The sequence below is a fragment of the Triticum urartu genome, chromosome 5 (genome assembly GCF_003073215.2).
Source record: "Triticum urartu cultivar G1812 chromosome 5, Tu2.1, whole genome shotgun sequence".
Classification (NCBI taxonomy): Eukaryota; Viridiplantae; Streptophyta; class Magnoliopsida; order Poales; family Poaceae; genus Triticum; species Triticum urartu.
This window is the reverse complement of record NC_053026.1, coordinates 649,474,578-649,497,127: the sequence shown is the minus strand read 5'-3', so window position 1 is coordinate 649,497,127 and position 22,550 is coordinate 649,474,578. Positions and strand designations below refer to the sequence as shown.

The window sequence follows — 22,550 nt, the reverse complement described above, 5'->3', positions numbered from 1 at the left end:
GGCATGTGCCGGTGTCCAGGGCGACCGGGTGCGGTATTGTAGCGGTGTCATGGGAGGAGCGCCCATAGTCAAGCCCCGGGGATGTAGCCATACCGGTAAACCTCGTTAACAAATCTCGGTGTCGTGCTCGTGTGATTGCTTGGTCCTTGGATGATCAACAGTATGCCTCGGATTTATTCTAACACAAATGATAGTTTTTTGTTGCTTGGCACCCCGACCTGCGGCAAAGTGTGGTCACCGCGGGCTGGAACCGGCCGGTGTCAGAGCTGCAACCATGGCGAGCGCTACTCTGTTTTCTACTGCATTTGGCGATGAACGGCGACGGCGATGATCTTTTGCTGCAACCGCCTTCTCTTTTGCTATGACCGTTTTTTTTTGCTACATGCCATTCACGATGTGACCTATGGCCGTTGTTGGCAGAAACTCGCTCGTCGACGGCGAGGGCCGGCGGGCGGCGCACCGTAGCGCTGCAACCGTGGAGCATCAACGACCGGAGTTGCAATCGGTCGAGGGGGAAGTTTCGACCAGGGGGTCATCGACGGGATCTCCAACTAAAATCGACGACGAGGGGAGGTTCTTCAGCGAGCACCGTCGCCGAAGACGACGGGCAGCCCTGCCGTCGTGAGTGGGGCGCCATGGACGGCGCCTTTTTTTGGTTCCTGCGACGAGCGGGGCGCCATGAACGCTTGTGCTGGCTCCGCGTTCTCTTTTTTGTATGCAAGGACGAGAGGAAGAAGATGATGATGTGGAGCATCGAGCGGCTGCTGCACGCTGGATCGTACGGCTGCGTGCAGACCGGCCCAAATTTGGGCCGACGCACCGGCGCGTAGTGCTGCCCCTGATCAATTGCCACTCATCAGCCCCTATCCCCTGCGCTCATCCGCTGGCGGCTGCGGATTGCTAAATAATCAAAGGAAAGAGTATTGCTCTCGGTAAGGTCGCCAATTTGTCCGAAACATATGTACATATCCCAATTTTCTCTAATTCTTTACCTAGATTGTATTGGTGTCTTCAAATTCAAGGGTATTACAACAGAGATAAGGATTCTGTGATTTGATAAATTTTCCTTAGTGATTCACATCCATTTGGAACGTTGGATTATTTGTCGACTGCGCGGCAGCATTAAGACACAATGTCAAGTAAGTTTAACTTCACAACCATACATTTCAATCAGCAAGCGTTATTTGTTGTCTCTGCCTACAAACACAAATAGTGCAACTCCTTGTGCACTTGTGATAACATAATAACCAGCGAATTATGAGGGAATTCATGTTGCCTGATCATATTTGTTCCTGTTGTTTGGAGATCTTATGTTTTATTGTTTAATTTTACACAATCAACAAGAATTTCAGGGGAACACTTTATTTTGATAATTATTATTTTATTATTGGACATTTTAAGCTATTTAGTGGGTTACTTTTGTGTATATTATTGTTTAGAATCCATCATTTATGGCGTACACATCGACCCCGGGACGTTTTTGTTCTAGGTACGCCCCTGGCCGATGGGTGTCTTTGAGCTTAGGGGCCGGCTGTAAACGCCCTGATGCTGAGGCCACCACTTCTGAGTCATGTCGCCGCCAGACGACAACAACGACGAGCAGCCAATCTGGGATCTGCGCTACAGCTTTCACATAGCACCGGGACGATCAGGCTTTGTGTTCAGCAGACCATGGTCATGCTGGATTGATGATGACGGGATGTTGTGCTACGCATGCGCTGGCGTATTACACAACGAGACAAGGCTCATTGACATCCAACGGAGGTTTTCTACGATGGGACGAGGAAGTAGATCTCCCGGTTGCTCCCTTGCCGTCCAAATGCCGATGGAACTTCTATGGGGGTTACCGCCCTACCCTACTCTCACCTCTCACCTTTGAGTTGCCGCCGTCCTAGGACGATGATAGAAACAAACACTAGTTCGAGCATGCCATGCTAAGTCTACTACGGTGATGCTATCAGTAAATCAAGTGTCCGCTGATCGATCACTGAAGCTAGCTACTTCTAGAAGTTATCTACAGAAGTCAGTTGTCTAATTAGTATGATGACCTATAAAAGTTACAATTTATACTTTGTGCAAATTTAATATGCTTTGTATTTTTATATCCTCCGCCATCGCTACACGGAGTAGAGGAAAAGATGTCCTTGGCCTTCTCATAGTTGATCTGATGGCACGAGATAAATCAGAGAAAAGGGTGACTCGCAAAGCCTTGGAAGTTTGGTTGGTGTCAACCAACGACCAGGTGACGGATGGAGCGACGAAGCCGATCAATTGTACTTCGGTACATCAAAGAATACTTCAGTACATCAAAGAAAACCATGTATTTAGCCTGAAGATCACCAAGTCTTCCTCACAACTGTCGTCGAGGGCTTTCTATGCGGATTTGGTTGGCGGAGCTCCACTAGCGGGTTCATGGAGGTTGAGGGGAGTGTAAAGATCTTGGAGGAAACTGTACAGGCGTACCTACCAAATTAGTCCACCTGTGTGCATCGATCAAGGAAAATCGAAATCAAATCATACCAAATCACGTATACAGTAGCTAGTCCCGGATTGTTAGAATCCGATCTGGGGGAAGGCAACTACCAATTTTGTGCCACGTATGAGGAGAGGAGCCAAAGCTATGCTATGGAACATATAGTTGACTTGGCCAGCTTTAGCTTATCGCTCGCTGTGCACGTGCATGCCTATACTGTACGTTCACAATAATGAGAGCTAGTGCCGGCCATGAGGGCACCTGTACTTAAGCAGCGTCGCCTATTGTAAAAAAGGTACCTAGGGTCAGAGCATCGATCCATGAGGGTACACGTACAAGCTTTGTGGTTTAAGTTGGCTAGAGTCAAATTCGATCGTAACACACCCTCTTGCATCATGTACAATCCGGCTATAAATAACACCCCACAACAACCCAAAGACATACAGCAGCACAATCACATACACATCTCACTAGCTTCCCCTCCATCAAAGCTCTCGCAATGGCGCCGTCGTCCAAGCTCGTGCTCCTGCTCCTTGCCATGGCACTGACGGTCTCCACCGTGCGCGGTTGCGGCGGAAACAACTGCCAGACCCCACCGCCGTCGCCACCGCCTCCGTCATGCCCGCCGCCCCCACCGCCGCCGTCACCACCACCACCATCAACCAGCGGTGGCTCGTGCCCGGATCTGGGCGTGTGCTTGAGCCTGCTGAGCGTGCCGATTGTCAGCCTCGGCGTGTCGCCGTATGAACCGTGCTGCCAGCTGCTGGGCGAGTTGGCCGGCCTGGACGCTGCGGCGTGCCTCTGTGACGTGGTCGTCCTCCACGGGCTGCTCCACGTCGACGTCGTCGCCCTCCTGAACCAGTGCAAGATTCCATGCGAATCCAACTACACCTGCCGGCGCTGAATGATCACCTCTGCTCTTTGCTAGTTTGCGTTCCAGTTCATCTTATATCTCAGTCTCGTCCATGTTTCCTGCAGGCATGCATGCAACATTGTTCACTAGGTAATCGTATAAGTGTGCCGTGTTGTGTTGTTGAAATTAATCCGTGCATACTCCCTCCGGTCCTTTTTACTTTGCATATAAGAATTTTCTGAAGTCAAACTTCATAAAGTTTGACCATATTTATATGAAAAAATATCAACATATATCATGTTAAAGTTATACAATATGAAAACTTAAGTCATGATGCATCTACTGATATTGATTTCACATTATGAATGTTGGCATTTTTCTTTATAAAGTTGGTCAAACTTTATAAGGCTTGACTTCAGACAAATATTATATGCGAACTAAAAAGGACCGGAGGGAGTATATATGTGCATGCATATGTACGTGGAATAAAAGTATGTTGAAGTTGTCTAACAATGTGCTTGTATCTCCAGGCTGTGCATGCGTGGCAGCTTCTACCCTTTCTTTTTCTTTTGAAGAAGGATAGAGTATCACATGAAAACAAAGTTTCGGTGGAAACCGATGAAACCATGCGGAAACAATGTTTTAAAGTCTCAAAAAAATTCTTAAAGAACCAAGCAATATTAATAGTGTGATGTTCTATTAGCATGTGAAATTCCCAAGTTCAAACACATTGCAGTTTATGAGGTATGGAAAAAACAAAATCAACATTGAATATTGCCGAACAGCAAACATCTCGACTAATAGCTGAATGTGTTCTTTTTATAGCTCATAAATGGTAATGTGTTTGAACTTCGAACTTCGCATGGCAATAGAACATCACCCTCTTAACATGCCCTTTTTTTCTTCACATTTTTCGAAACTTCCAAATATGGTTTCCACAAAGTTTTCTTTGAAACTTGGTTTCATGGCTCTCTTTGAGAAGATGCTTGATCTACTCATAAGGGCATCTTCAACGCGGACACCAAAACGCTCACAATGTCCGGATACTTTTAGGACCGACCATGGACCACCAAATTATAACTGGTCGGTCCGGGTGTCCGAAATCCCATAGACCGGCCCCAAATCGAGGGAGCTCTTGGGGAGTCCAGACTTTCGCCACTACGGTCTCCAACGCCCCGAACCACACCTGGAGCCTCCGTATTTTCACAATCCTGCCCTCCTTGTCTGCTGCTGGAGACTGACGCCGCCCTAGTAAACCCCCTCCTGACACTGACCAGGCCTTGATAGACCTCTACCACACTACCCATGCGCCTGCTTGCTTCGGCCTATGCTTCTGACCACACTCCGCTGGTTCGTCCATAGCCTGTGTACCCTCCGTCCCTAGCGACGATGTCCATAGCGGATAGACCATGCACGAGAGATGGTCGGTGGAATACCACAGCGAAATTTCATGTTGTTGTTGTTTCTTGGACGAAAACAAAATGGATTCTGACTAGGAGTGCTTCTAGGTCGAATTCATGGATTTTCCTTCATTGGATGAGGAAGATGAGTATGAAATAGAGGCAATGATGGTGATTCTTGAAGAAACAAAGCTTGTGGAGGACCATGTTCTCAACTTCAAGGGTTCAACGTTTGGACATCAGGCATTGAATCAAAAAGACTTTAGGAATATTTGCCACACTTGGGCTTTTCCATTGCATGTTAATATATAGATAGATTTACAATCCTAATCATAAATGCGAGATCACGATAATATCGATACTCCTCAATTTAGGGAATTAGGAGATATGTCACGATACGTGATATAGTCTAACACTCCCCCGCAAACACAATGGGAGGAGAGCGGACGTTGAGGCTGGACCGAAAATCCAGAAACAACGGTGACGGTAGTCCCTTCGTCAAGATATCAGTGAACTGGCAAGACGAGGGAAGATGGAGCACACGGACCTGACCCATGGCGACACGATCACGAACGAAGTGTAGGTCGATCTCGATGTGTTTGGTACGCTGATGTTGAACTGGGTTTGTGCACATGTAGACGGCGCTGACGTTGTCGCTGAAGACGACCGTAGCAGGAGGGGTTGGGCGATGAAGCTCCTGGAGAAGTTGCCGAAGCCAACTCGCCTCAGCTACGGCATTGGCCACGGGGTGGTACTCGGTTTTTAGCGCTAGAGCGAGAGACCATGTGTTGTCGCTTGGACAACTAGGAGATTAGGTTGTCACCGAGGTAGACACAGAAGCCCGATGTGGACCGCCGAGTGTCGGGGCAGCCGGCCCAGTCAGCGTCGATGTAGGCGATCATGGAGTACGACGAAGACGAGTAGAGCTAAAGTCCATGAGTAAGTGTGCCCTTGACGTAGCTCAACATGCACTTGATGCCTGTCAGATGTTGCTCACGAGGGTCGTGCAAATGAATACAAACCTGCTGAACATCATATGCGATATCGGGGCGCGTAAAAGTGAGGTACTGTAGAGCCCCGACAAGACTCCGATACTCGGTAGAATCAGCGACGGGAGGGCCGACATAGTAGCGAGCTTCGATGACGTGTCAACCGGTGTCGTGGCGGACTTGCATGCAGTCATGCCGGCCCTGACCAGAATCTCCGTGGCGTACTTGTCTTGCGAGAGATGCATGTCGGAGGAGTCGCGGGTGACCGTGATGCCAAGGAAGTAGTGGAGGCTGCCTATGTCCGTCATGGCAAACTCGGTGTGGAGAGAGGCTGTGATCCTGTCGAGCGATCCAGTTGAGGAGGCGGTGAGGACGATACCGTCCACATATAGAAGGAGGAAGGTCATGCCTTCCGCACACCGGAGGACGAACATCGAGGTCTCCGAGGGTGGACACACGAAACCAGTCAAAGTGATGAAAGTCATGAAGCGCTCGTACCACGCACGAGGAGCCTGCTTGAGACCGTATAGCAAACGGTTCAGCCGACATACGTGCTCGGGGCGAGTGGAGTCAATGAAGTCAGTGGGTTGACGACAGTAGACTACCTCGGCAAGTTTACCATGCAGGAAGGCATTCTTGACGTCGAGTTGGCGGGTCTCCCAATTAAGAGAGAGCGCGATGGAGAGGATGACACGCACTGTGGTCGGTTTGAAAACCGGACTAAACGTCTCATCAAAATTGATGCCTGGCTCCTCAGAAAAGCCCCGAAGAACCCAACGAGCTTTATAGCGATCGAGGGAGCCATCAGGCTTGATCTTATGACAAAACACCCACTTGCCGGAGATGATGTTTGCATCCCGAGGAGGAGGCACAAGATCCCAAGTGTTATTCCTCAGGAGAGCGCAATATTCTGTAGTCATAGCATCAAGTCAGTTAGGATCTTTGAGAGCGGCTCGGGCGGAGGTGGGGACCAGTGAGTACCTGCTAACAGAGGAAACATGCAGGTTAAGCCGCTCGCGGGGGCCCTTATGTATGCCGGAGGTGCTACGAGGCCCGGGCGGTGAGGGAAGGGCGGGCGGTGAAGGAGGGGCGGGTGGGGAAGGAGGGGTGGGTGGAGGTGAGGGCGGCGCGTTGGGTGTAGGAGTGATGACCGGAAAGGGAGGGACAACAACAGGTGGGTTGTCTTTGGCGTCGAGAAAGTCGTATGTGGCAGCAATTGTAGGCTGTGGGGAGGCAAAGGGAAAAGTCATCTCATCGAAAACAACATGACGAGAGATGATGATACGTTGGGTAGTAAGATCCATGCACCGGTACCCCTTATGATGAAGGAATAGCCGAGAAAAACACAAGCACTCGAACACGACGATAGTTTATGTGGCATAGTACAAGCTATGTTAGGATAGCATAGGTAGCCAAAACGCGTAGTGACGAGTAATCGAGATGGTTGTTGTGTAGAGTGAAATAGGGAGAAGGGTCGCTGATTGTTTTTGTGGGAAGACGGTTGAGGACATGAGTGGCGGTGTGAAGTGCTTCGGCCCAAAAACATGGTGGTAAGAGCGAACACACAATGTCATTGACGTGCGAATAATGCGTTCAGCTTTATTGTTTTGTTGGGACGTGCATGGGCAAGAGGAGGGAATATGAATACCGTGTGTGGCGGCGAGAGAGAGTGGAGTTTGTTATTATCGAACTCATGACCATTATCACATTGTATGGACACGAGAGGCAAACCAAACTAAGTAAGAGCGAACGCGTGAAAAGCGGAGAGCGAGGCGTAAGCATTAGACTTTTGGCGGAGCGAAACAGTCCATAGAAAATGTGTGAAATCATCAAGAATGACTAGAAAGTATTTATTTTCGGAGACACTCAAAATCGGTGTAGTCCAAAGATCACAATGCACTAACTCCAATGGTCGAGTGGTACGAGTAGTAGAAGAAGGAAAAGGCAAACGTATATAACGTCCTAGTTGACAAGCATGACATAAAGTGGTTTGATTTATTTGTCTAATACAAGGGAGATGTGGTCGTTAAAAGTGAGAATGCGGTCGTTGAAAGTCATTAACGACCACATCTTTGTGGTCGTAGTAGGCTCCGTCGTTAAAAGTATAACGACCACATTTTCCCGTCGTTATTTTATAACGAGTGGGACAATGTGTTGTCGTCAATGGTGAGGAAATAACGACAACAATTCGTGTACTAGCGCGCGACCACTTATCCCATCGTTTAGAACATTTCATGGTTATTAAAATATTAATAATTACCACTTTATATTGTCAATGGCCATCCATCTCACCATTTTTCTTGCCTGTAACAACCAATCTTAACTTTTAAAGATATTATTTTATGTTACGTGTAACTTTTGACGATTATCAACCACACCAATTAAGAAACAAAATAATTTGAACAGTCAATTTATCACAACCTGTTTTCATTAATCAAAACCACATATGTTGAACATGATACAATGCCGAAGTTAAAAATACCATTAAAAATTATGAACGAAAAACACTCTCTAGACAAGCATTGTAGTCGTTCATGTCTAACTACAAAAGTGACTTTTTTTTCTTCATAATCTTCGGCCATGGGATAACATTATAAGACCTTGTATTTTAGTGCATATCATTCTTTGTCAATGATTACAATGCCTTGTGATGCTTCTGTTACGATGCACCATCAATTCTACAAAACCATAAATCATTTATAAGTCAGTACATATAAATGAACTAGCACAAAGGATAATTGCATATGAATTCATGTCCAAGCAGATAAAAATGCATACTTTACCCGTAGCTTAGACACGACTTAATGGAAATTCTTATATAGTCCTTATGTGAGAAACACAAACTATTTTAAGTAAATATTAATTGGTATATTTCTTGTATAATTCGAGGAAGACTTGAGTTATTTTATATCTGGGCAAGTGAATTGAGTTATTTTGGTTGTGGTATATACCCAACTAATTAACACTGAACACTATTCTAACTACTTGAAAAAAAAACTATTCCGCTCAAGAATAAGTGATATACATACATATATGTAACTCTTAGCGTACCTGTATATCACAGCCTAGTGAAGGGATTAATTACTGTGCTAATCTGCAAATCTTTGGATTAGCAAAGAAAAGAAGAGCGAATCTTCAGGATTTGTTGCGTACACTACATACAACTAATATGACTACACGACACTACAATTAGCATCTACATTCCAAGTGAGAAGCTCAAGTGCTCACCAAAAATGTATTGTATTCGTTCTTCATGCCAGTGGAGTTAGAGTTCATGATGGCCTCATTCCCTTTCATAGCAGTCACATTTTCGAATTGTCCTACACCTAAAATAGTGAGAAATTAATCATTTGCATGCCTACCTTGGCCCGGATAGCCATCCTGACGATGTTCATGCAACAACTTTGGGGATGCCATCCAGTAGCTATTTGCACAAGTTGAGAACACACATTAGGAGACACTTCCTGCAAGACGTAGAGAATATGCAAAAGTGAATGGATGGAGAACTAGAGGGTGAACATTTACATAAAAATTGAACTGACACCCTTGTTGCGCACTGTCCACTAAGAAGGCGAAACACTCACTACCGGACTCGTGGACTATGCCTACGGCCCAAGGCTGTCGGCATAGGTCCTATGCCGTCGGCATAGATCTATGCCTACGGCTGCCGTCGGCATAGACCCGTCGGCGTAGATCACGTCAGCGTAGTCTTGTCAGACCGTCGGCGTAGTATAGCCCTCGGCATAGGCGCCTATGTCGACGGCCCGGCGTCAGCCGTCAGCATAGTATAGCCGTCGGCATTGTTTTCCGTCTGACGGCAACGGACGGCGCCGTCAAAAGCGCGGGCGAATCGTGGTATGGCACGTGGCAGAGGTATGCCGACGGCTTGGCCGTCGGCATAGATTGCACCGTCAAAAGCGCGGGCGATTCGTGGAATGGCACGTGGCAGAGGTATGCCGACGGCTTGGCCGTCGACATACCTCTGCCACGTGGCACCCCGTGGTGCCTCCTGGTGGCAGGTAGGCATAGACGGAATCTATGCCGACGGCTTTGCCGTAGGCATAGTTCTGCCACGTGTCGGCCCCCTGGTTCTCCTGGCAAGCAGAGATATTGCCGTAGCTATAGACCGAAAAACTATGCCCGACAGCTTTGCCCGTCGGCATATCTCTGCCACGTGGCGTCCTGGTATCTCCTAGGCTTATATATGCCGACGGCTTTTGCCGTAGGCATAGTTTTTTCTCTCTTTTCTCTTTTTCAATTCATTTGACAGCATTTCAAAGCAGAATAATATAGAATTATGCAGAAATATGACAGTTTATCATCTAAACATACTCAAGTTCATCATCATCATCTAAAGATCATCACCGGCGGAAGTTCATGAACATAAAACTAGTGCAAGACATGGAACATAATAAAAGTAGCAACATGAAAGGCATGGCATGACGGCCACATGCACGGAATCATCATGACATCAAACAAGACCACCTCCGCCAAAACCACCACCACCAAGACCACCTCCGCCAAAAGCACCACCACCAAGACCACCACCGCTAAGACCACCTCCGCCAAAACCGCCACCGCGACCACCATCACTCTGGAAGATCGGAGTGACTGGGGTCGACGCAGCAGGAGTCGAGCCACCGGTCCCCTACATGTTTGAGAGAAGATTCTAACGGTAAGTATGATATGATAGTGTTGAATGAACGAGAACTAGTTTGTCAGTAGTTAGGCAAATGTACTAACCGGACTATCACTGCCTAGTGCCACCCATTCATCGAACGTGGGCATGTGTGGGGGTTCTCCCGCAGGTGGTGGTGGGGGTCCCATTTGTGGTGGATCCGTGCGGTTACTCCAAGACGCCAACATAGCCTAGATGTTAGTTAAACAAGCAAACTAGAAGGTCAGAAGGAATGAAAGTGCAAAAATTTAGCTTGGTTTTAAGAGGGCAAAACTAACCGCCATCATCTGACGGTTGTAATCATCATTTGCCTGACTGGATGCGAGCATAATGTAGATGTGGTTGCGGCGGCGGTGGTTTGAGATGCCAGTAGGGGAAGGCGCGAGGGGGGGGGGGAATACTAAGGATGGGGATGTGGTTGGAGGAATAAATTCTGAAATCGCGTGCCTAATGAAAATTTCGCTGCGAAACTTGAAACTTGGGCGGGGGAATACACAACGCAGACGAAGCGCGTAAAATACTCGTGTGCGAGAAAAAATAAAGTTGGCAGATCCCGACTCCAAAAAAATTACACATTTACTTGATTTTTTTTGGTCAATAGTACGCCTGATTTATTAGGAAACATCACACAGTTAACTCACTTATGGATCATTAACGCAAAAAACACAAACGAGTACGACATAGAAACCGTGTGTTTGGTGATCTTCTAATGATTAACGCAAAAAATGCACATGGGCACACATGCTAATCAACACTCAAAGCCCTCAAAGGATGCTCTTACCGACATTGTACATTAACACTACAAACTTAAATTACTACTGGTAATTTGCCATAAGACTACAAACTTAAACTACTTCTCACATGCTGTCATCAGGCCATGCTGGCCAGACGCCGGCGTTCTCCTTCCCGGCCTTGTAGGCGGCAGCCCACCGTGCTTCGATCTCCGCCAAGCTCTCCTCACCACGGCGTGCAACCTCTTTTTTCTTGCGGCGGCGGGACACTCTTTTTTTGATTGCTTTCTGCCTTTTCCGCTTCTTCTGTGCGGCTTTGGCCGCCTCTAGATCCACCACCCATTCGGCCATGGCAATCTCAAAGTCCGCCCATGTAAATGTCTGGCCGCCGGCGGCGATGAACTCGGCGCGGCGAGATGCCATCGCTTCATTACCATGTGTGCGGTCGCGGGCGGAGAGGAACGCGGTGCGGCGGGATGCCATCGCCTCCTTACCAGTTATTGTGCGTCGCGGTGCCATGGACGACGCCTGGAGAGAGCTCTGGGATGGAGGGGCCGGGAAGCCGTACAGTGCGGTGGTATTCAAGAGCTCAACGACAAACCACAACAGAAATTTGGCTTCCCTTAAAATTTTGCTCGTTCATTATCGCACATGGTTCATCTCCGTCGCTTTCGGAAACAGTGTGCGCTGAGCCTATTGTGTGTTGCGTTATGTTTGGCCGGAACCCCAGTCACGCGGATCGCGCGTGTGCACTGTAGGATGCGCCGCGATCGAACGGCAATCCACGTCCCTCACATCACACCCGTGCACCTGTAGCTGGATTGGATTTATATGTGCTAATTGCCTAGAAAATACACATAATCCCCTAAATATGGTAAATGAGCCCGAAAAAATACCAAATTTGAACACGGTGACTTGCAGGGTGTACGTTCGTCCAGGGCAAAGAACGAAGAAAATTTGGATTCCCCTTTAATATTGGTGATTTTCCTCTCGAAAGCGTGGAATTTCTTTGGTGATGGTTCGATTTATGAAGGTCGTGCATGACAACATTAGTCAAACCTTCTAATTTTTACCAGTGCATGGTGAGGTCATACCATGGCACACCATGCCAGGCGTCATGCTTTTCAAGCATTTGTTTCAGTTTTTCTATAGTTAAAAACCCAGTAAACAAACATTTGTGGTTGACTATTGCCACACATTTTATCGAAATATGTGTCCCTCCCTTAAAAGGCATAAGAATTTACTAAATGACACGAGCATGGTTTTTCAAACTGTTCTTATGCACCCTTTCATGCACCAATTGTTTGAACTTGAATTATGTACATTAATGCTTAGAAAATGCACATAACCCCCTTAATATGGCAATGAACCCCGCTGATGGTCACCCCCAAGGGCTCATATAATGCACCAGTTCGCCTTGGGTTTCAGCCCTCCCACCAAGGAGTACAAGCTCTTTCGGCGGTTGACGCACTATCTTTCCTCCTAGCAGCGCGTGGACGTGGACATGCACACCCTAGGCGACGCCGCCGGGTGGCGCCACCACTCGTTCCTCTCCCCGTGTCACCCGACGAAAATCTCGTCACCGGTGTCGATGGACGGCAATCTGTACGTGGTGACCAACGGTTGGCCTAGACACGAGATTCCTAGAAGAATACTGGCAATCCACGTGGCTACGGAGTCATGCCGCACATACGGTCTCCCGGATTACGAGTATGATCACTTCGATAGCCCACCGGTGGCAGGGGCGGACCTACGTTCACACAGCTGGTGTCACAGGACACCGGGTAGAAATTGTGCTTACATGTATACTACTTCGTATTTGAGGCTTGGACACGGGTAAAAAATAAATCTGGACACCCGTTGGACTTAGTTGGAGCGAGCTCAGGCACGGCCCTTCTAGTTGAAGGCCCATCCGGCTATCGATCATCTCGAGGGAGCAAAGAAAACAAGATAGCGATCGATTGGATCCTGCGCCAGTTCGGTTGGTGCCTGCTTGCCTCCTACCGTCGCGCCGCCGCCCCTCACCCCCTGATCAATGGAAAACGCTTGCAGATGGTGCGCCGGCTGAAACTTCGGCCGGCCCTCACGCGCAGCAATTCGACCCCACCACAATCGTACGTTCCGCACTGCACGCCCAGTTTTTTTCTCTCCCTCTCTGTCTTATCTTCTTCTTCCACCTCCCTCCCTTATCCTCTTCCTCCCGTCACTCCCATCCCCTCCATCTCTATTTCTCTTTCTCTAGCGAGAGAAATCCCCCTCCATGAGATTCAGCACCGGCCGCTGCTACTAGCCATGGCCGCTCACCCAACCCCCTCGCCCCTCCATCCTTACCGTTTTTTGCTGCAAAAGAGAGCGAGATGAGTTGCCATGGTGGCTGCGCCACGTCGACGGTGGGCTGCATCGACGGCGACTGCGCCGTGCAGCTCCGTGGTGCTACAAACCGCGGTTACAAATGCTGGAACCGTGGCTTCCAGATGCTGGAACCATGGAGGAAAATCCTGGAAGTCCGCATCTGCTAGTGGTGACCATGCGGGGTGCTACAACCGGTTTGCCAGATGCTGGAACCACGATGCCCTTTTGCTGCAATCGGGGAAGCCCAGAGTTGGAATCGGCATCAGTAATTTTGCTGCTTGACATGCGATGTGCTGGAACCGACGCGCCCTCGCCATCGACGGCAACTTTTTTTCGTGGGAACCAGTCTGTGTTTTTGCTGGAACCAGTTATTTTTTTGCTACAATCGCCCACTGGGAGCTTTTCCTGCTGACTTTGTTTTGCTAGAACCAGCTTTAGTTTTTGCTGGAACCTAATAATTTTTTGCTTCAACCGACAAATTGTTAGAGTTGTGTCGAATATAGTGCACAAGATAGGTTATAGTTGGACTAGGAGTTGTATTGTGTTTATATAGAATGTGGAGTTGTGTCCTAATAGGACACTTGTATCCTAGGCCTCTCATATATAGCGGGGGTAGACACACGATGTAACCTATGCCAACATAATAGCACCGGAACGCAGGGGAAGCCGGCGGCATGTGCCGGTGTCCAGGGCGACCGGGTGCGGTATTGTAGTGGTGTCATGGGGAGGAGCGCCCATAGTCAAGCACCGGGGATGTAGCCATACCGGTGAACCTCGTTAACAAATCTCGGTGTCGTGCTCATGTGATTGCTTGGTCCTTGGATGATCAACAGTATGCCTCGGATTTATTCTAACAAATGGTATCATGAGCTAGGTTATTCGAAGGCTGTGGATTGTTGATCTAGAGGAGATGGCAGGCATCGTTGGAGATCTGCAGGATTGATTGCAGTTGGAGCGGAAGAAAAGCGGCGAGACGTCGTTGATAGTTCTGCGAGGAGCGATCTAAGAAGCAGATGTGCTCGACGGTTGTGACCTTCTCAAAAAAGCCAATCAGAGAGAGGCGTGTTGCTTGGCCGCAGTAGGCGAAACGTGCGGCGATTGTCGATCAATTGGGCGAGCGTTTGAGGCGGCGCATATGGAACATCGACTCGGCGGCGGCATAATGCGTGTGAGCAGGAGGCGCGACACATGCGCTGGTCGCTAGCGAGCCAGGCCCATGACGGGCGCGGCGGGGCTGTGGCCGAGGCCGTGTGCGTGCGAGGCGTACGTACACACATCTGAGATTTGCTTTGGAAAAATAGAGGACCGAGTCCACCTAGGACACGGACATAGGCAGATCGAATCGGCAACAAGTAAATTCATTGATACTTATCCATCAAAAGGCAGGACAAAGCATAGCCAGCGTCGGGGTTTGAGCCAAAGAAGAGCAATCACGTGAAGATCAAAAGGAATCCTTGTTTTGGATTTTGCTATTAGTACATGAGGGTGTACCACGTCAGGTTTTTCTTGTTTACTTGGACATCATATGAGGAGAGCTCAGATAATTTTTCACACGGTCAGCTGTACGAAGAACCATGGCGTCAACGGATGTCAGGTTTGAGGTGGAGAAGTTCACGGAACTGAAAACCTTGGTTTATGGCAGACAATGGTGGAAGATTTGTTGGCACTACAGGGATGCTTGAGGGTGTTGCAGGAAGTCATGCCAGCTAAGATGGAATTATGTGTGATGGATGGAAATTCGCGGAAGATGATTTGGGAGCCTCGAGCGTGTCATACAGCCGAATAAGTTCGGCTTAGTCGGACTAGATAGTCTGACAGATCGACGTGAGTCGGTTGATACAGAAGACGGTGGTGGAATTGGCGCTGATGATATAGGAGCGTTATGTTGATGGTGACCGACTTCTGGGCGTGGAAACACGTGGCGCAGGCCCGAGGCTTGTGTGGCTTCGACAAGACTATGGCGTGTGGTTGATTTAAGATGGCGTACGCATGTGAGCTTGAAGTCGACGGGACGCGAGGGGTGGACTGATTATCGGCCATGGAGTCATGTTGAAGGTGGAGCTGGATTGAGGGGCTACGGCGTAAGTCGACAGAGAGTCAAAGCCTATTTAGCTGGTAAAAACGAGTGACATGCAGTTTGGACTGGAGCCCAGTGGTGTGATGGAAGCATGAAAGTCATTAACGACCACATCTTTGTGGTCGTAGTAGGCTCCGTCATTAAAAGTATAACGACCACATTTTCCCGTCGTTATTTTATAACGATGGGACAATGTGTTGTCGTCAATGGTGAGGAAATAACGACAACAATTCATGTACTAGCGCACGACCACTTATCCCATCCATCTCACCATTTTTCTTGCCTGTAACAACCAATCTTAACTTTTAAAGATATTATTTTATGTTACGTGTAACTTTTGACGATTATCAACTACACCAATTAAGAAACAAAATAATTTGAACAGTCAATTTATCACAACCTGTTTTCATTAATCAAAACCACATATGTTGAACATGATACAATGTTGAAGTTAAAAATACCATTAAAAAGTATGAACGAAAAACACTCTCTAGACAAGCATTGTAGTCGTTCATGTCTAACTACAAAAGTGACTTTTTTCTTCATAATCTTCGGCCATGGGATAACATAATAAGCCCTTGTATTTTAGTGCATATCATTCTTTGTCAATGATTACAATGCCTTGTGATGCTTCTGTTACGATGCACCATCAATTCTACAAAACCATAAATCATTTATAAGTGTCAGTACATATAAATGAACTAGCACAAAGGATAATTGCATATGAATTCATGTCCAAGCAGATAAAAATGCATACTTTACCTGTAGCTTAGACACGACTTAATGGAAATTCTTATATAGTCCTTATGTGAGAAACACAAACTATTTTAAGTAAATATTAATTGGTATATTTCTTGTATAATTCGAGGAAGACTTGAGTTATTTTATATTTGGGCAAGTGAATTGAGTTATTTTGGTTGTGGTATATACCCAACTAATTAACACTGAACACTATTCTACACTACTTGAAAAAAAAAACTATTCCGCTCAAGAATAAGTGATATACATACATATATGTAACTCTTAGCGTAACCTGTATATCACAGCCTAGTGAAGGGATTAATTACTGTGCTAATCTGCAAATCTTTGGCTTAACAAAGAAAAGAAGAGCGAATCTTCAGAATTTGTTGCGTACACTACATACAACTAATATGACTACACGACACTACAATTAGCATCTACATTCCAAGTGAGAAGCTCAAGTGCTCACCAAAAATGTGTTGTATTCGTTCTTCATGTCAGTGGAGTTAGAGTTCATGATGCCCTCATTCCTCTTTCATAGCAGTCACATTTTCGAAGTGTCCTACACGTAAAATAGTGAGAAATTAATCATTTGCATGCATACCTTGGCCCGGATAGCCATCCTGACGATGTTCATGCAACAACTTTGGGGATGCCATCCAATAGCTATTTGCACAAGTTGAGAACACACATTAGGAGACACTTCCTGCAAGACGTAGAGAATATGCAAAAGTGAATGGATGGAGAACTAGAGGGTGAACATTTACATGAACAAATTGACTGACACCCTTGTTGCGCACTGTCCACTAAGAAGGCGAAACACTCACTACCGGACTCGCGGACTATGCCTACGGCCCAAGGCCGTCGGCATAGGTCCTATGTCGTCGGCATAGATCTATGCCTACAGCTGCCGTCGGCATAGACCCGTCGGCGTAGATCACGTCAGCGTAGTCTTGTCAGACCGTCGGCGTAGTATAGCCCTCGGCATAGGCGCCTATGTCGACGGCCCGGCGTCAGCCGTCGGCATAGTATAGCCGTCGGCACTGTTTTCCGTTTGACGGCAACGGACGGCGCCTTCAAAAGCGCGGGCGAATCATGGTATGGCACGTGGCGGAGGTATGCCGACGGCTTGGCCGTCGGCATAAATTGCGCCGTCAAAAGCGCGGGCGAATCGTGGAATGGCACGTGGCAGAGGTAAGCCGACGGCTTGGCCGTCGGCATACCTCTGCCACGTGGCACCCCGTGGTGCCTCCTGGTGGAAGGTCTATGCCTACGGCATAGACGGAATCTATGCCGACGGCTTTGCCGTAGGCATAGTTCTGCCACGTGTTGGCCCCTTGTTTCTCCTGGCAGCAGAGATATTTGCCGTAGGCATAGACCGAAAACTATGCCGACAGCTTTGCCGTCGGCATATCTCTGCCACGTGGCGCGTCCTGGTATCTCCTGGGCTTATATATGCCGACGGCTTTGCCGTAGGCATAGTTTTTTTTCTCGGTTTTCTCTTTTTCAATTCATTTGACAGCATTTCAAAGCAGAATAATATAGAATTATGCAGAAATATGACAGTTTATCATCTAAACATACTCAAGTTCATCATCATCACCGGCGAAAGTTCATGAACATAAAACTAGTGCAAGACATGGAACATAATAAAAGTAGCAACATGAAAGGCATGGCACGACGGCCACATGCACGGAATCATCATGACATCAAACATGACCACCTCCGCCAAAACCACCACCACCAAGACCACCTCCGCCAAAAGCACCACCACCAAGACCACCACCGCTAAGACCACCTCCGCCAAAACCGCCACCGCGACCACCATCACTATGGAAGATCGGAGTGACTGGGGTCGATGGAGCAGGAGTCGAGCCAGCGGTCCCCTACATGTTTGAGAGAAGATTCTAACGGTAAATATGATATGATAGTGTTGAATGAACGAGAACTAGTTTGTCAGTAGTTAGGCAAATGTACTAACCGGACTATCACTGCCTAGTGCCACCCATTCATCGAACGTGGGCATGTGTGGGGGTTCTCCCGTAGGTGGTGGCAGGGGTCCCATTTGTGGTGGATCCGTGCGGTTACTCCAAGACGCCAACATAGCCTGGATGTTAGTTAAAGAAGCAAACTAGAAGGTCAGAAGGAATGAAAGTGCAAAAATTTAGCTTCGTTTTAAGAGGGCAAAACTAACTGCCATCATCTGACGGTTGTAATCATCATTTGCCTTCACTCGTTGCAAGTACTCTCGCACCTCAAGATTCCTATGCTCGACAAAGGCCTTATATGCCTACATAATTTAGGTTGTTTCTAAGTGAGCAATGCTGAAAATGAAGTGAGAATGCTAGAGAGAAAAAGATAAAGGGTAAGTACTTACAGCATGCTGGCGGGCTAATGGAGTCTGTGAACGCCCCTTACTCTCTAACTGGCTCGGGTTGGTAGACCGAAGTCGTGTGTACGAGATCGAAGGAGTTATCAAGCCATCGAAACACGGATACCGGCCATGTGACTTCCCCTGGATGGCCACCACCGCCGTGTCGTCGATTTGAGACTGGGCGACCTCAGGAATAGGAACATTCGGATGCAACTTCTGATTGTGCTGAGTGTAAGACTCCAGGTGCTCCTCGGTCTTGCCGTAGTATTGGCTCTCGCCCTCCTTGGGATGACTCCGCTCGCGGGCCAGCTTCCACGACTCAATGTCTGAGAGCGACCTCTTCAACTTGTCCTCCTGCAACGTCAAACAGAAGTTAGCCATACATAAGAACATGACGGTAAAGAAGAACAAAAATGCATCATGCATATAGATATACCTTCATGGCCTTGAAGCCCCAGTGGTTCCCGTTTCCTTAGCCATGTGTCCCGTCTTTTCCATGGTTAGCCCGGGCCTTGATGCTCTTGGCAGAAAACTCTGCATCGTCGCCGAGCCACCTATCCACCAAACTCGCCCATCCGTCATGCCTTCCATAGCACCAACGAGGAACAACCTATGCAAATTTTGGAAGCATGACATGTGAGCACGAAACATATAGTTGACTGCTTGAAACAATGATAAGTTAGTAATAGTTACCATCATGAACTGCTCCCTGTTCAAGGTAAGTCGTTGCCTCTGCGCTTGAGTTTTGGTCATCTTTTGTTGCAGGTAGATGTGGTAGTACTGCGAGACGGCAACCCAGCGCACCTCGTACTGCAACTGACGAGCTTTCTTCTTCGCAGCCGCAAGCAAGACTACGTCGGCTCTGGCCTTGTGCTCGTCAAGAACTCTATAGAGTTGCTGCAATCATGCATAAACCAGAAGCAAACAAGGCATGAGTTGAGTGATTCAATAATAAACTATGAACGAAACTGAAGACAAGTGATTCAGAAGAGAACTTACCCAAAATTTGGTGATCACGGCCTTAGCGGCCGTTCCGTACTCCGCGTTGCTGCAAGCCTCATAGTGGGCCCAACTCGTGGCCAAAACCCGCAGCTGCGGGTCCCTGTCTGGCCGCGGGCAGAATAGGCCAGGCCAAAACTCCTTCAACAGGACAGTGATAAGGCCGTTCGGTTTACGGCCCTTTCCACGAAGGATCCAGTTTCTGCAAAAGAATCAAAGGATTGCCATGTGTACAATAAGAAAATGTTGTCATGTGTTGAAAATATGATTGAGAGGCACTTACTCTGTCCCCGCAGGTTCAATGAGCCACTTGTGCGCCTCGATAGAAGGTGGTGTAGGTAGTCCGGCATTACCACACAGCCACCCCTACGGAGCACCAGGTGGCAAGTCACCCCACAACTCGGGATCAACCTCCCCTCCACCACCCTCCTCGCCCTCCTCCTCACCCTCCTCCTCGACCTCCTCCTCCTCGGCCTCCTCCTCCTCGCCCTCCTCCTCCTCACCATCAGGAACATACTCCTCCTCCTCAGACTCAGAAGGTGCCTCTGCATAGGAGGGCATCGAAGAACACCCTCCTATTTCGGACACGGCCCGGAGTTTTTTGCTCCGGATGCCTCTCCCCCCACCGCCTCCTCCTCTAGGGGCTCTCCCCCCACCGCCTCCTCCTCTAGGGTCACCTCCCCCGACCCCTCCACCTCCCTGTGAGGTGTCATCCTCGCGTAGTCGGGAGGGAACCTTGTGGGCTCGTCCACTCCAAGTAAGTCCTTTGAATTTACTGAGGAAACTGGCGCCGCTGGACTTGCCCATGATTAGCAAACCTGCATTGAGAAGAGAATAAACAATTAGTAAGGATATCAAATAAACAAGCATACAGGAAAAACATTAATAACAGAAGAGCACATTAAGCATACTATTGTAATGATCATTAAAAGAACTTACATTTTCTAGAACCCATATGAATCATCACTATTGTAATCTATTTCTGAACCGGTCTCATCATCACTATCACGCATATCTTCTTCGTTGTCTGATGGAGGTGGAGGCTCTTCCTCATCGTCAGCGTCTTCATTTAACTTTTCAAGCATAATTATGTCTCTTTGATTCACAACTGCCTCATCATCAATCCGTGCATCGTCGTCGTTTGGGTCCAGGTCAACATAACCCAAGTCATCATCCTCGTTGTTTCCAACCACGTCATCACGTTCCTCTTGATAGAACACTCCCTCGTATGTCATGGGGTTTATGTTGTAGTAATCATCATCGTTCGGGTCCGGTAGCTTACCATGTGGCGACACCATGAACACAACTTCCCAACCCTTTAGGTACTCTTTCTGACATGGGTAAGGCAGATAATATACTTGTGTGGCCTGGGTAGCAGCGATAAAGAGACCAGCTCCGGCATAGACGGTTGATGATTTAACTTCAACTAAACCAACAGAAGGCATATGTTTCAGACCCTTTTTGGGGTCGAACCATCGGCATTTGAACACAGCGAGACTTAGGTGTTCGCGGCCATGTTTGAATGTAAGCTCGTATATTTTTCCTACCCTTCCGTAGTAGTCTACTTTATTATCTCCTTCAATGAAGACTCCGGTATTTATGGTTTTGGGATCAGGTCGACTGTTCTGGTGCTCCTCTGTATGGAAGCGATACCCATTCACATCATACTTTTGGCATGTCATGACGGCAGGGTCAAAACCCATGGAAACCCATCTCAATTCTTCATCCATTGATTCGGTCGGATCATTTCCCTACAAGTTTAATTGAAATTATAGGCTGCATGAGTTTAATTGAAATTATAGGGTGCATGAGTTTAATTGAAATTATAGGGTGCATGAGTTTAATTTAAATAGGTAATAGTGACGTGTGAAAAATTACTTTCTCCATGAACCACGCAATGAAATTTTTCCTTCCATCAGCACCCTTTTAGAGAAGAGCAAGTGCCTCCACTTCAGTCGGAGGCAGCATTCCCGTCCACTCTTCTTCAACGAATCGACTACAATAAGAAAAGCGGTATAAGAACTAGGCAAAGTGAACATAATGAATTGACTAAAAGAATCGTGCAAAGGTATTACCTCATCCACTCATCCTCAACTTCCTTGATGTTGTGCAAGATATAGAACATGACATCCTCCCACTCATCTCGTGGCATGAGATAAGGTGTCGAGCATCCAGCCCTGCCACCTTGCCTGATGAATAGAGGCAACTTGGGTTTATAGTTGGGTTCTTCTGTATTGTATCGAGACACCTTATTGTGCAACGTGGGAACATGATTCGGATAGTAGGTTGTCCTGAGGTCTGCCACCTCCTCTAGGATAACCGCCTCAGCTATGGAAGCTTCAATCTTAGCTTTGTTTCCACATTTCTGTCTCAGATGCTTGTTCTGTCTCTCAGGGCTGTACTGCCAACGATTCTGCACAGGGCCCCCCAACAATACCTCGTTCGCGAGGTGCAAAATGAGATGTGTCATCGGAGTAAAGAAGCCTGGCGGGAAGATCTTCTCTAGCTTGCATATCAACTCCGGCGCATTCTTATGCATTTCTTTTATCATCTCAGGACATACTTCTTTAGCACAAAGCATGCGGAAGAAATGGCTTAACTCCGCAAGCACACGCTAGACAGACTCGGGAACATAGCCCCGAACCATCACCGGCATAATCCGCTCAATCCATACATGATAGTCATGACTCTTGAGCCCGGTCACTCTGCCCGTTGAAAGATTGACCCCCTTACTTATATTCGACGCATAACCATCAGTGAACTTCACGACGTATTTCAGCCACTTGAATGCCTCCATCTTATGATCCTTTTTAAGTACGAAGTCAGCATCTGGCTTGAACCAAGATTTTCGACTGCCTGTGGGAGGCTGCATGTGTAGATGTG

General features: G+C 47.7%; 1 protein-coding gene across 1 annotated transcript; it reads left to right on the top strand.

The window, feature by feature from the left end:
• The first annotated feature begins 2,930 nt into the window (after positions 1–2,930).
• LOC125506478 (hydrophobic seed protein-like) lies at positions 2,931–3,855 on the top strand. Its single transcript, XM_048671284.1, has one exon. It carries the CDS (start codon positions 2,973–2,975, stop codon positions 3,375–3,377), a length of 405 nt encoding a protein of 134 aa, XP_048527241.1. The 5' UTR covers positions 2,931–2,972; the 3' UTR covers positions 3,378–3,855.
• Positions 3,856–22,550: the final 18,695 nt, after the last annotated feature.